Below are 14,590 nucleotides of genomic sequence, written 5' to 3'. Positions count from 1 at the left end.
CATCACCTAATGTTGGAAAAACATGAGCTAAATATGACATCTACCTTTAACCTCTTTGAAACCTGAGCAAATTGGCTGATTTCTTTCAAAGCATGGAAAGGCACTGAGCAACTTAACAGGTAATTACCTAATAAGCAAGAAATTTCTTTAAAATGTTAGCCAAAAAATGACCTAAAAAATAGCAAATAAAGAAAGAAAGAAAGAAAGAAAAAAGGTAAAAATAAATAAATAATAATAATATTTGAAAAACATCAATTAAAGTTTTGATTTTATTTTCTGAAGCTGTCTGTGTAAGAGAATTTATGTTTGAATGAATGAATTTATTACGGGTCCTTGAAAAGTCATGAGGCCAAATTTTGTAATTTTATCCATGAAAATGTACAGAAACCCTGTAGTGGTGTGATGTTTCTCATGTTTATTAATGAATGACATGTGCAACATTTTCAAATAATATCTCAGAATCATTATGCTATCTCTGTCACAAGATCTCTGTTTCCCTCTAAATCCTTGACTACCTTCACAGATTGTAGTATTTTTATTAGTATTTTTATTAAGTATTTTTATTTTGTACCCTACTGTTAAACTCCAAGGACCAATCCACAGATGACCTGCTCATAATTTTAACTAAAGAATAAATAAAAGCAGGTACATGTCTCATGTCTTTTAGGAAGTCGACCTGAATGTATGTTCTTGTAGTACAGAGTGACTCCAGTAGATGGTGTTATACTTACATTTTTGGTTTAATGTCTGGGTGTCTGGTTTAGCGTCTAGAAAGCATGGTCCACCAGGCAAGTCTGTATGTGCAGATGTATTCTCTCTCCAGGAATCCATACAAGAGGTGAGCAGCATAGAACACACCTGTATAGGTCTATGTAAGGAAATCTAACGCAGTAATGCCACAAACTACAGCGAGTGGTAAATCAACACCTCCCTGAAAGAGCATAAAGAAATAAACATAACATAAGCATAAAATCGCGAGCTATTGGATTCAATTATATTGCCAGGTGTGTATGTTATTTGCTCACCCTTTGCAGGTTCACAGTATAAGTAAAAACACTAAAATAATCATATTAGCTCATATCAACCTGTGCAGCCACATACAGTAAGAAAAATGTGTCTAAAACTGTTGCCCCTCCCTGCAGGTGTTCTCCTCTGAGTGAAAACACCATGTTAATTAGGACAGTAAACACCTCAACGAGCGCGGAGGAAGACGCGTCTTTGTTTGCCGCACAACTTATAATTGGCAGAACTCCAAGTTCAGCAACAAACAACAACGCAATGAACACAATGGATAGCGCATCTCACATGAAACTGACTCATTTTTACATATTCGTTTATGATCATTTATACACAGCTCTATGTGTGCCGATGCTGTTGTAGGGCTGCGTGGCGCACAGCGCATGGCGTAAACATTTGGATCTTTTACGCACAAATCTACCCAAATAAACATGGCAATACAATTACAACGCTGACAGCCAGCAATCATGTTGCAAGAATTACAAAACACATCTAAATATTAACGGTGACAGTGTTGCTCTCGCTCTCTCTCTCTCTTCCGGCTACAAATGTACTCTTTGTTCATAGCTGTGTACAGTCAGAGCGCACCATGCGAAACGGTGGGGCAGCGGTACCGGGTGGAGTTGTACCCCTTGTTCTCACATGTGCTCCGCCCGCCTGCGCTGATTGGATTGAAAATTACCCCGGCTACCACCACCACAACAGTGTGAGGGTCTGTGTGTTTTTTTTTCCACCCTCACACTAAGAAACGCCCACCCATATGACCGGTAAAGTCAGTTCAAACTGAAAACACGCTGCATGCGCGCAGACTATCCAGGAGAGTGTGGAGCAGGGACGCGCTGATTAAGAGCCTACCTCTGACTGAGCTACAGATTTTTTTTTTAATTCTTCACAAGTATTAAGCCAAGTTGCGTCAGTTAATAACTTTCCATGATTGAGTGTGACATATTTTTGTGTGTCATTTAAATCTACTTGTCTCGGAACCTGCTGAGTGCGCTCACTGGATACTTTGGGCGAACAGGTGGCGCGAGCTCCGGTTCCCTTAATTTGTTATTAGGGGCAAGACGCAGGCAGAGCGGAGTTAACGCACTTCACCGGACGTTAAGCATTTAATACCCGCCTTTAAGGTGGGTGAGAGGACGAGCTGCGCATTTTTCTCCCCCTTGTTAAAAGAAGGGGACATTTGACAAGGGAGCTGTGATGCCAGTTGCAGACAGCGACATGGTAGTAGACAACAGTCACGGGTTATATGAGGGTAAAACCCCAAATAGTGCCGGCAATGACAGCATCCTCCCGGCTTCGTGCAGTCCTGCGGCTGACATCCTGAAGAACTTTTACCACACCAAGCGGGTCGGGAACTATCTGATTGGGAGGAAGCTGGGAGAAGGATCGTTTGCCAAAGTTAGAGAAGGTCTCCATGCGTTGACTGGGGAGAAGGTAAGACTGAAGGGGCAATGCAACAGGGTTTTGGTAAAATTCTGTGCAACACATTTTGTTTTTCTTTGTTTTATTTAAATGCATCTTGTGGTCCAATCTCATGAAGCCAGCATTAAAGTTAATGTAGTCGTGTATCATTTAAAATGATTTTGATTTTTTTTTTTCTTTTGACTTTTTGCAATTTTTAAATAAATTTTTTTAGGAAAACCAACTTTTTTTTCTTTTAGTAAACTTGTTCTGGCTGTAATAGCCTATCTTTTAATATTGTCCCCTTAGAAACATGGAGTTACACCATTTGTTTGTGCTGCTTTGCTTGAGATGCCTTTCAGAAGTATCTGTACCTTTGAACCCATGCAGGGCAAATTAGCAACTTGGTATGAAGTGTTCCGTCAATTGCAAGAAATTAGTAGATTTAGAAAGTAATACCAAAAAAACTAGGGATAAATGTCTAGGGAAAAAAGAAAAAGGCAAAGGAGAAACTAAAAATGATCATAATTACATATTTATTAGTAAAAAGTTAAAGAATAATTCTAAGTTTTTAACCACATTTCCAGTTCATTTTCTTGTTTTGTCTTGTACCTTTATTGTTTTTATTAATTTCGAATTAAATTTTATTAATTTTTCTTGTTATTAATTAATAAAAACAATAAAGGTTCATGACAAAACTAGTAAATGTTTTTTTTTTTTTTTTTACAAATTTCTGCCAATTTTTGAGTCATTTCTTTTATTGTTCATTGCCTTCTTCCCATGTTTTTTTTTTAAAGAAATGAAGAGAATTTGCTCAGGTTTCAAAGGGTCGAGATCATGAGTGGCATGCAGCAAAGTGATCTGGTTGAAGATTTCATTTCAGTGGACAGTGTCAGCTGTCACTTGGCTCATGCCTGCGTGTCTACTGAGAAAAAAACTCCTCACCTGTTTATAATGGCAGTTTAGCCATACATGAGGGTTTTAGTTCTGAGCTTCCTGAGAGAAAGTGATCAGCCCTGTATTTGCAATGAGAGGCTTTGTTAATGAGCTCATGCGGTACCACCAGCTGTTGGACTCAGCAGGGCTTGTTTTCTAGCCAAGCTCCACTGACAATATTTACTTTTTGTGTGTGTGGAAGAGAGAGACAGACAGAGAAAGAGCTGCTTGTTCTTAGCATGTTGTTGGAGAACTATTTGTGCGCTCTGTGAGCTTTTTCTGAACCTCTTCTTTGTCTGCTGCTGCTGGTGATCTCACCGCTATGGGCGCGCAAGCCTGTGATAGGGACAGAGAGGAAAATTGTCCGGCCTATGAGAGAGCAGAGCTGCTACTTGCATATGAAATCAAGTCGTTGATAAATGGGCTTCAGCCTCATTATGATTCTGCTAGCACAAGGGCTTTGATATGGGCCACCATTGGCCACTGGTTGCCTTTGTCTCTCCAGGCTGTTTTGAGGGGCAGCCAGTAGATTTGCATACTGGAAAACAAGAATCCCCCTTTTCCTTATGTGTCCTTACATGCTTGTTTGTGTATGGGTGCAACGGCATATGTGAAATCCATATTTAGCATATTAAGGCATATTAAATATTAGCTCATCCCCCCTCCCATTCTGTTGCTGTGAGGAGAGAAGAAAGCGCTCCTCTTCCCCTCACTCTCTTTGTTGAGGATGATGCAAACGCTGGCAATCACACAACCAAGCATGCTCTCCCTCTCTTTACACTCTCTCTCATTCAGAGTCCAACAGGCACAGGGAGGGTGCGGAGGGCAGGGAGTTTATTCAAGCAAAAGGGTAGTCAGGGGGAAAGGAAACAGAGTACAGGAGGACTCCCAGATCCTTTTTTTAGCATCACGAGAGAGTCAGTGGATGCAGGGGATGAGGGTGTGTGTGTGTGGACAGGCAGGGGGTCTGAAAGTGAGGAGAGGTGAGAGATGGTGCTGTCATGGTCAGGGGGGGCTGGGGAGGTCATATGCATGTGTTTTTGATGTCTGTAACCCACTTTCCCTCCATACCCCCATCTCCCCCCTTTTTCTGTCTGAGGGGCGCCTGATAAACAACTGAATCCCCCAGAAGCCCCCTGGCTGGGCACACCCCTCCCCCTCTATATCCCCACCCACCCCCCTCTCCACATATAGACTACTGTAAATACAGTGTCCCATCCCCCTCCCATACATACCCTGCACCCCCTCTCTTATCCACTGGCATAAACATGGGCCATCTATTACTGTATTGTGACAGCTCAACACACACACACTCACACAGCCAGGTTTAATTAGCAGTTGTAAAAAGGTTTTCAGAGGTGGATCAATTATCAGAGATGAAAGGCCGAAAGTGAAAAAAAATGAAAGACAAGCTGAAGGACAGAATAAAGAGACACACACAACCACTTCGGCCCTCACCATTTCATTAAATGGATATGGTGATTAGTTTCGCCGGTCATGCCTTTCCATGTCTGTGGGCTCTCCTTGAGATGATTTGCTGTGTATGGTAACCATGCTCTTGAACCCAGTCTAGACGGGATACAAGGAGACGCGGGCAGAGGATGAAATAAAGTAGACGGGTGCGTTATTGAATGTAATTAGCTACAGAGGGAAGTGTATGTCGTAAAGGACATGTTCTGTGGCTTTTATGAGGAGACTGCAGGTTATTTCTCCACAAGGGCAGGGGAACATAGAAAGAAGATGTTGGGATGAGTAATGGAAGGAAAAAAAACTCCTCAGTCAGAAAATGAGCACTACTTTATGCTTCCTGTCTCTTTTTTGTTGGCGCTCCTCATGTGAGCTGCAACTAAACTCTGTGGCAAATGGGGGAATATCAGCTGTCCATTTGGCCTCGGCGCCTTCTTAACAGATAGGGTAACATTTGCTTTTCCCCCAGTTTATGATGGTTCAGTAACCCCTCCAACACACACACACACACACACACGCCTCCCCCTCCAGCAGCCTCAGGGCCCTCAAGCGCCTGGGTTGCCCCACATTGGGAGCAGCTGTGAGGGAGAGGCCAGTGTCGAGTTATACCCTGCAATGGAGACCGAGAAGCTTGTCACCTGTTACACTACAACTCTCCAGAATCCTTTCTCCAAGACACGGCAGTGCACCAGTACTCTGCGTTCTATCTGTATTATTCACAACATCGTCTGGAGGCAAAACTTATCTTTTTCTCCCTCCTTTCTCAATTTCTCCAGGTGGCAGTGAAGGTGATCGACAAACGCAAGGCCAAGAAAGACTCATATGTGACCAAAAACCTGCGGAGGGAGGGCCACATCCAGCAGATGATCCGCCACCCAAACATCACACAGCTGCTGGACATCCTGGAGACAGAAAACAGCTACTACCTGGTGATGGAGCTATGTCCGGGGGGAAACCTCATGAACCGCATCTACGACAAAAAACGCCTGGACGAGCGGGAGACTCAGAAATACATCCGGCAGTTGGTGCTGGCTGTTGAGCACCTGCACAGAGCGGGTGTGGTGCACAGGTAAAAGAAAAATATCACGCTTCAAGAAATGCAGACAAATGCAGAGAGAGAAAGAAAAAACACAAAGCCACACACACACACACACACACATTGCTCACCCATTTGTATGAATGCCTCTGTAAATATTGACAGTTTGCCATCCAGGGAGCTTTGTGGCGTTTATGGGTTAAAGCTAACTCTAAGATCTCTGAGTCAGACATGATCCTCTTTCTCCGAGTGTGGGTTAAGACCGTATTGTGCACATTACGGTTAATCCACAAATAACCATATTTGCCATGCCTTAAGAGGTTTCCAAGAGAGCTGCTAAGAATTTCTTAAAAGAAAAAAAAGGATGTGTATAACTGCTGGATTTCCATGCATCCTATAAATACTGTTAAATCTAGTGATAAAATGTTTGATTAGATTTAGGGATAAAAAAAACATAAACACATAAACTGCATCTAAATCAAATTTCAGACATACATTTCTAGCTCTTCCTGGGAAAATTCAATTCTTTGTCGCCCAGAGCCTGGGAACTAAATTTCTGTCATGATGAGATGGCCTATGAAGATAACTGTATAACAGGATTTCTAAGACTGAGGAGGGATCTGGTGGCACACAATAGACAAAATCAGCCAGCGTGACCCATATTGGGGGGGTGGAGGTGGGGTGGGGGTGACCTCTCCTGCTTGTGCATTGTATGATGATTTGTGGCTCAGATAAGTAATCTAATGTCAACAATTACTCTTTGTCTTCCAGGGATCTCAAGATAGAAAACCTCTTGCTGGATGAGCAGGACAACATAAAGCTCATAGGTAACTCAAGAGTTCTTACATTTACAGCATCTGACTCAAGTTTCTTTTCCTTGTTCAGTCTGGTTTCTTTCAATGTCTTGTGAATAAAACAGAAAGAAATTCCACAAAGTCATTTATAAATACAAACATTCCCACAGCAAAGAACAAGAGTAATATTCAGAGGAAGAAGAAGGCTATTGATGGCAGCTACATTACAGTAATAAAAAGATTTTCTCAGTAGGAGTGGGACACGCAAAGCGTCACTTTGCCCCACATGTGGTGACATGCTAAGAGCAATTAAATATCCTGTTAAAACCTTTACAAGCTCTCACCAAAGTGCTAATCTGCCTCTGTTTGTGTGCGTAACACTGTGATGGGGGTGAGTTGTTTAACGAGTGAGCTGAAAAGACAGTAAAAAAAACAAAAAAAAAACAACACTCAGCCCGCCTCTTCTGTTGCTTCAGATTTTGGCCTCAGTAACTGCGCCGGCATCTTGGGATACTCAGACCCGTTCAGCACCCAGTGTGGAAGTCCCGCATACGCTGCACCAGAGCTGCTCTCCAGGAAGAAGTACGGGCCAAAGGTGGATGTCTGGTCCATGTGAGTGTATTCTCCTATTATAAAATGTAACCAGGTGTTTCAAAATGTCAGCTTATCTAAATATAGTTGTTAATTTTAAAACCCTGAGCTGAAGTGCGTATTTTTCATATCCCAGTGGTGTGAACATGTATGCAATGTTGACCGGGACTCTGCCGTTCACCGTGGAGCCCTTCAGTCTCCGAGCCCTGCACCAGAAGATGGTGGACAAGGAGATGAACCCTCTACCTCCCTCACTCTCCACAGGTAAGACCTGAATGCACCGAGACACACCTATGAGATAAATCACACATGACAAGGCCCTTGTCCTTGGAGAAGAAAAAATAAATCCATAAACCTGTCTACACTACCATGTCCATTCAGATATTACTGTATTCACCCCTCAGGATAAAATTGACAGAAGTGTTGAGTCTAAATATATATTGCATGCAAACAAGATAATTTGAGGTTATGATTTCACGTGAGAGAAAGAATGTTGAAATTCAGGTGCAAACAGACGCAAGAAAGGGCAGTGGAAATTTATACATAATAAGCTGCTCAGAATGTCAGTAGCTTTGTTTGTTTAGTTTTTTGTATTGTTATTTAGCAGGCTTTAATAAACAAGCTGAGAGTCTGAATCAGAAGCTTTTACCAAATGTCATCCACCTAAAAAAAAAAAAAACTAAATGAGACGCAAGTGGCTGAAGAATGCGGCAAAATATGACAAAAAGAAAAGCGGCAAAAATAATACTATCCAAACAAGAAATTAGAGGCTTCTTAGTGACTTAGACTCCTTGATTAACCCCTATTACTGATCGTTTAATTCTTCTTTAGAGAAGTGCAGCCTTCAGACACCGTGCTGACCTAAAAGTAAGCAAACACATTGCTTAATTTACTGAGAAATGTAACAGTTGGTCTGCCCAGTGATGCATGTCTACACATACAACAAACCGAAAGTGCTGATAGTCGATAATGACGCATTTCTCAAAAATAAACACAGCATCTTCGGAAATACAGAAATACAGTCCTATCAGTCACTGCCCTACATACGTTTGAGATGTCACGCATATGCCAAAATACAACAAAGGAAACATTGGCAGAGTGCCAGCGTACATGTGCTCTTACAAAACCTTTTTTGTGTTTGTTCAAAATTACCAACATGATTCATCTAACCTTTCCTGTTATGTCGCTAGCACTGCGTAACAAGGTCAATGCAACAGCAAGAATTATGGTATTTGCCTCAAGGTACATGTCCGGGACATAGGTGTGTAAATGTTTGGTTGGAAGTACCGTTGCTTATAAAACAGTTGCGTCGCCTTTCACATCATACCAGTAAGAGATGGCCTGACTTAGTTATGTAAGTAACCATTAATCGAGTTAATCATATACATGTGTCATCGCCTCTGTCTTATATAATAACAAAAGTGGAACGGGATGAGGAGGATAAAGGCTAAGTTTGTTGTCGGGTGCTAACTGCACTGGGACAGGACGAAGGGATTGTGAAACATGTACCTGTGTTCCAACTTAGTCATCGGAAACCGTTAAGCGATGTACTGTGTGGCAAAGAAATTAGGCAATATTGATGTTTACTCCAACAGTTAGCTACCAAAGAACAGTCACATTTCTCAAGAAAAACATGTTACAGTTTTGGAAAACTTGCATAGGCATGCGGTGAGTTGAGTGCCAGTAGCAGCTTATGAATATTTATTCTCTCTCTCTGTGTCTCAGCTGCCATCTGTCTTCTGAAGAAGCTTCTTGAGCCAGATCCCAACAAGCGTCCTAATATCCATCAGGTGATGGCTGATTCCTGGCTACAGCTGGCAAACAAGAATACCGGGGCACCATACCTGAACAGGTAGACTGACACGCATATTTTGCAGCAGTATGTTGTCTAGAAATACTCAATTTAAAGCGATCAATCACAAAGCTTTAACTTTCATCCTCTGTGCTCCTTTTTCGTGTTTAGGATCCACATTGAGGAAATAAACCACACAGTGTTGCTACACATGACGGAAAAGATGAGCTACAAGCACAGCGAGGTGCTGAGTGCCGTCCTCACCAACCGCGCCTGCCACACTCTGGCTGTCTACTTCCTCCTCAACAAGAAAATGAAGAGACTCTCTAAAGAGTACCGGGTAAGAGGAACCTTGCTGTCACACCGGTCTCATGTCATTCTCAATAATGATGTGTAAAGAATGCAAACAATGCAAACACACTTAACCTAAAACTTCAAAGTGTTCACCAGTGGCATAGACAGGGTTACAGGAGAGTAATAATTATAGGGTAATAAATCTGGTTACGCAACAACAGGTATGTCAAATTGTAAAATGTGCGATTTGCCCTGCCTCTTTAGGAGATGCAGTTTCAAGAAAAAAAGAAAGGCGAAAAGCAGAAGAGCGAATACTTCCAGACACAGTGGAGGAAGCACGTTGACAAGCTCACCATCCCACCCAAGCAGACGCCCGTCTACCTGGCTGTGGCCAAGGGGCCCAGCAAGGAGAAGAAACACAGAACAGGTGAGAGATCATATGATGTAGTGCAAAAACACATTAAAAACAGATAAGTATATTTGTTTTAAAAAGTACCATTTTATTTATTCTATTTTATTTACCTTTATTCATACAGGGTAGGTTGACTGAGCATGCATGTTCTTCGCTCATACGTAGTTACTGTCCATCCATCCACTCCTCCTTCCATCCATCCATCCATCCATCCATTGTTTGTCTGTCCATCCGTCCAACCACCCACCCATCCATCCATCTGAGAGGAAACATCCTGGACAAGTTGTCAGTCAATCGTAGGGCGATCACACCAACACTTTTTGCAATCTAGTAAAAGAGCAACATTATCTAATTCAATTCTTTCAAACTAGGATTTTTAACAGAGATATGTGGTCTGTGTCTGTCATTTCATACTCCTTTAAGAAAGCTTACAAATGACAGACAAGGACACGAGGGCAAAGCTGGGCCCTAAGCTCGGTCCCCTCTCCTCATATGCTCATAAGTATTTTGTAAAGAAAACTTATAGGCTGTCGCAGATCCAGCATGTCAGAACGGGCTGGTCCTCACAAGATCTGGAACAGTAGATTACACAATGTTCTTGTACTTTTACACCAAGTTGTCAGATAATTGTCAGTGAGAGGCACAGTATGTTCTCACTGACTTGACATATAGAATCTAGACAGGCAGGGTTCCCAGCCAAGAGTACTTAGTACTGCAGTTCTTTCACTCAGTTGCACCTGCAGCAAGTTGAGCAAAGACTAATATGTTTTTTTGGAAGTATTTCAAGACTTTAACAATGCTTTTCATTTCTCCTTAGGTCTATTGCGTGCCATTACTGGTGGCCATCGTAATTCACCTCTGGCACCACCAGGCACCGTTGCGTCCTCCTCCATGGAATACCTGGAGATCCAGCCTCTTTTTTCCAACACCCCGCAGCAACGGAGGCGCTTGGCCACCCTCCCGCAAGTCAACACGAGCCCAGAACACAACATACCCGCCCCACCGGCACCGTCACCCATCGGCATGCATTCCTTTGGCTCCCTTTCCAAAGCTGAGCAAATCGAAGACACCCCTGCCTCACCATGGTACAAGCTGACCAATGGGACTCTGTCCCCGCCCCGCCACGTCTCTGCCTTCCAACCTGATTCCTCTTACTTGAAGAAAGCCACGATCCCCAGTCCTCCCGTCCTAATCGTCAACCCGCAGCCCAAGAAGAGCATCTCGTCAGACTGGGGCGGTTCCTCTGACACTAGCGGCAGCCCCCCCAGCACTATAGGAAGCCCCCCGGGTAGCTCGGCTTTCAGCCCTCCAAAGTCCGCCTTTAGTCCCCTCAACCCCACCTCGGCGTTCAGTCCTCCCTCCAACAGTGGCAGCAATGACCCTGACAGCCCGACGCACCGCAGCAAATTCCCCTCTATGGGAATCGGTCAGATCTTAAAGAAGAAGGTCCAGCTGCAGCCGTTCTCTTTCCGACCAGAGCAGGTCGTCGAGGAAGTGGTGTCCCCACCTCCCTATCCCATGCAGACTCTCCTCTGCGCTTCAGGTGCACTCAAGACCCTCTGCTGAGGGATACACGACAAATAAAACGAAAGAGAGACAGAAAGACTGAACTCAAGGCCCCTCTCAACATTTTGTTTAAGTTGGAGAGGTCTTCCAGAGCGGCCTTTTGAACTGTGAACTGTCCCTTTATTGCGACTGAGCCACTTTTCACGACATGACATTTAAAAGAGAAAAAAAAACAAGTTTTGCAAAAGCAGGTTTGAGTGATATTGTATCTTACTGCTCTAATTATGTAATAAGAGGTGGTGACGCTTATAAGATGAGATTTGAAACGAATCCCTGAGCAATGACTAAACCTTGCCGTGGCCTAGATACAGAGTGGACATGGGACATCATGTAATACACACACACACACACACATACACACGCTAAACACTGTATTATAGACTGAGTCAAGAGATACTCTCTTATGTAATATCGCTGTAACTGGTTACTAATTGAGCCGCAGACTGATTCACACCAGCTAACAGACCCCAACTCTTACCCTTACCCTGAATACATGTATAAATGTTTTGTCTCTGTGAAAACACTCTTGAAGATACCCACTGACTTCCAGCCAGCTGGCACTGAATCCTCACTGCTGGCTGGATGAAGAAGCTCACTGCACTATTCTTAAAAACCAAAACCTGTAGTAACAACGGCGTTTACCATCTCTTACCTCACTGCATTATTCATACATTAATGTTTAGAACAGCAGTCGATTGTGACATGCTTGTGTGGATTTTGCCACGGCATTGCAGTGTCTGAGCGTTAGTGCCATTAGAATCAACGCACCGAAATAGAAGTAGGTACCAAGAGAAGAGTCACTTTTTATAGTGTCCTCATAAACTATCACTCAACGTTCATAATAATTCACAGCTATAACTTTTTATATACAAGTGTTACATCACCTCTACAACCCACAGGGAAACTGTCAAAGTCTTAGTTACGACTTTCTCACTGCCTGTTCATAGTCGGTTTTGAAGAAAAAAAAGAAAAAAAGTTAAAAAATAGAGCATCAAAAGCCTTATGAAACTTATGAACCTCGCCGAAAGTCGAGGGAATGAAGGTGGGAGGATCACGTAACATCCACGAAAATAATTCACTTCCTTTTGTCTTAATGCTGTAGTTTGTGCAATAGTCTTAAGTGTTAAACCGCAATGACGAGTATTTGCCAAGAGCTCCTTTGAGAGTGCTGTGAAAATTGTGCTTGTAAATAACAGTACGACTCCTGTGTTCCTGAGATTGTAAAATGTTTGACATTTTCACGTCTTAGTAGCTTCATGAAACTATGACAAAAAAGGCTTCCACGGGCACATGAGGCTCCCCACTGTTAAGATACTGTAGAATCTCTTCCTGTCCAAAATGAAAAAGTTGCATGCAATGTTACACGAGTCGAACTGTACTGTCACCATTTTGAAATTAATGTCTTTGTACCTTTTTTTCTGGTTGATACTGAGATTGATACAGACTCAAGGGAGAGAAAGGGGGGGGGGGGGCTTTTGTAAGATTTTGTAATGGATGGTTTTGTTTGAGTGTCAAGAGATTTCTATGCTGTATAAAGTATTTTAAATATTTATACTAAATCCATTATGTGTCTGTCTGCTCTTTCAAATGCACCTGCGTACAGTCTGGCTTTATGTGCATACATGCCAATATGTAACTTTTTAGTAAGTGAAAGATTTAATATACTTAAATTACTATAATTAAGCAAGTAATGCTGCAATAATCCACAGAATTCTACATTCTTGTTCATTTTTCTCTAATTTACACAAAGCCCGAGGCGTATATTTTATTCCTAAAGCTCTCAGCTCCGGGAGCACTACAGAACGGTCTACGCTGCTTTACAACCTCAATGTGCCACTTGTCTCACACACCATATACATTTCCCACGAGACACCTGTGGTGGGTAAAAAAAGAAAAACACCCTTAAACAGCTGAAAGATCCTTAGGACTGTGACACACACACACACACACACACACATATTACAACCCCTCCCTCTTCACACACACATACTGCAGACACTAATCTACTCAGCTGTGGCCCCCATCATAAACCTCTTTGGGTGACACTGGCCTGACGAGACAAAGAAGGGGGATCACCAGAGCTCTGAGACAAACACACACATGCCCCCGACGACACAAACAGGGCCTGTCCGATTTAAGCGGCGTGGCTAAGCTGATAAAAGCCAAGGGGCAAGAGTGGCTCAAAAATGCATTAGAGCCGGAGCCTTTTGTTTATCAAAAACAAGCGGAGTCAAAACCCCTGGGCGGTCCAGAGAGACAAACCATGTCATACTATGGCTTAACCACAGAGCTGAGGGAAAGGATAGTGTTCACCACAGGGCATTTACAGGAAATACCTGCAGTGTTCAGCACGCCTCTAATGACACCTGTAGTAGGTGTGTACAAAAACACACAAAATATTATCGACTGACAGAGCGCTCAGAAAAATATCTGTTATGATTAGTACCTGACAGGGATAGTTATGGGTAATAGATTATTTCACTATACTGTCACAGAGCAACGTTATTAAAGTTAACTAAATCAAATCAAAAGCTGGATATGAAAAAAAATAGTTGACAAAAAAAGGGACTAAAAAACGAAAACTATTGAAATTATATTGTTTACTTTGTCATTTGGTCAAATTTCTTAACACAAAAAGGTATGAGGAGGCATTAGTGCATATGTTTATTGAGCCTGAAACATCGACATTTGAGTCAATTGCCTTCAAAAAGTGTTGTGTTGATACTATAACACCTGTTCCGAACTTAAATCTTGCCCCTGACAGACACCTACCATATTAAACTAAAAATAATACTAAAACTAATAAAAACTAAACATTAATTAAACAAAAAAAACTAAACTTAAACAAGCAAAAATGACTGTGGAAACTAACAGAAACTAAACAAAATTTAAATTGAAAACAGAATAAAAGTAAAAACTAATAAAAAAATAAATAAAAGTATCAGAACTCTGCCATTTGGCAGAAAATCATCCACTAAAAATGTATTTTTTAAGCAATTTATCAGGCAAAAATGAAAAAAAAAAGAAACAAAAAAATCCAAAAACTTAAATATAAATACGAGAATTTGCCACTTATCTCTGTAAGATATAAATGTATATCTCTATATCTATATTTGGATTTTGAGGAAAACAAAGTAAAAATAATATTTGGAAAAGAGAGTCTGTAAAACTGTGATGGACATTTTCACTTTTTTTGCACATTATGTAGATTTAATTATTAATGGTAAATGCAACAGGCAGATTAACAAATAATTAAAATGAAGCTAAAGTAGGCTGCAGTA

At 41.9% G+C, this 14,590-nt stretch overlaps 1 protein-coding gene across 1 annotated transcript; it reads left to right on the top strand.

The window, feature by feature from the left end:
* The first annotated feature begins 1,828 nt into the window (after nt 1–1,828).
* Nucleotides 1,829–12,802, top strand: hunk (hormonally up-regulated Neu-associated kinase). Its single transcript, XM_042499988.1, has 9 exons — nt 1,829–2,454; nt 5,601–5,893; nt 6,632–6,687; nt 7,131–7,266; nt 7,382–7,509; nt 8,971–9,097; nt 9,209–9,377; nt 9,596–9,758; nt 10,561–12,802. Exons 1-9 carry the CDS (start codon nt 2,218–2,220, stop codon nt 11,307–11,309), a joined length of 2,058 nt encoding a protein of 685 aa, XP_042355922.1. The 5' UTR covers nt 1,829–2,217; the 3' UTR covers nt 11,310–12,802.
* Nucleotides 12,803–14,590: the final 1,788 nt, after the last annotated feature.

Source organism: Plectropomus leopardus, chromosome 13 (genome assembly GCF_008729295.1).
Source record: "Plectropomus leopardus isolate mb chromosome 13, YSFRI_Pleo_2.0, whole genome shotgun sequence".
NCBI classification, from domain to species: domain Eukaryota; kingdom Metazoa; phylum Chordata; class Actinopteri; order Perciformes; family Serranidae; genus Plectropomus; species Plectropomus leopardus.
Note: the sequence above shows the minus strand (reverse complement) of the source record. Positions and strands in the feature narration are given on the sequence as shown.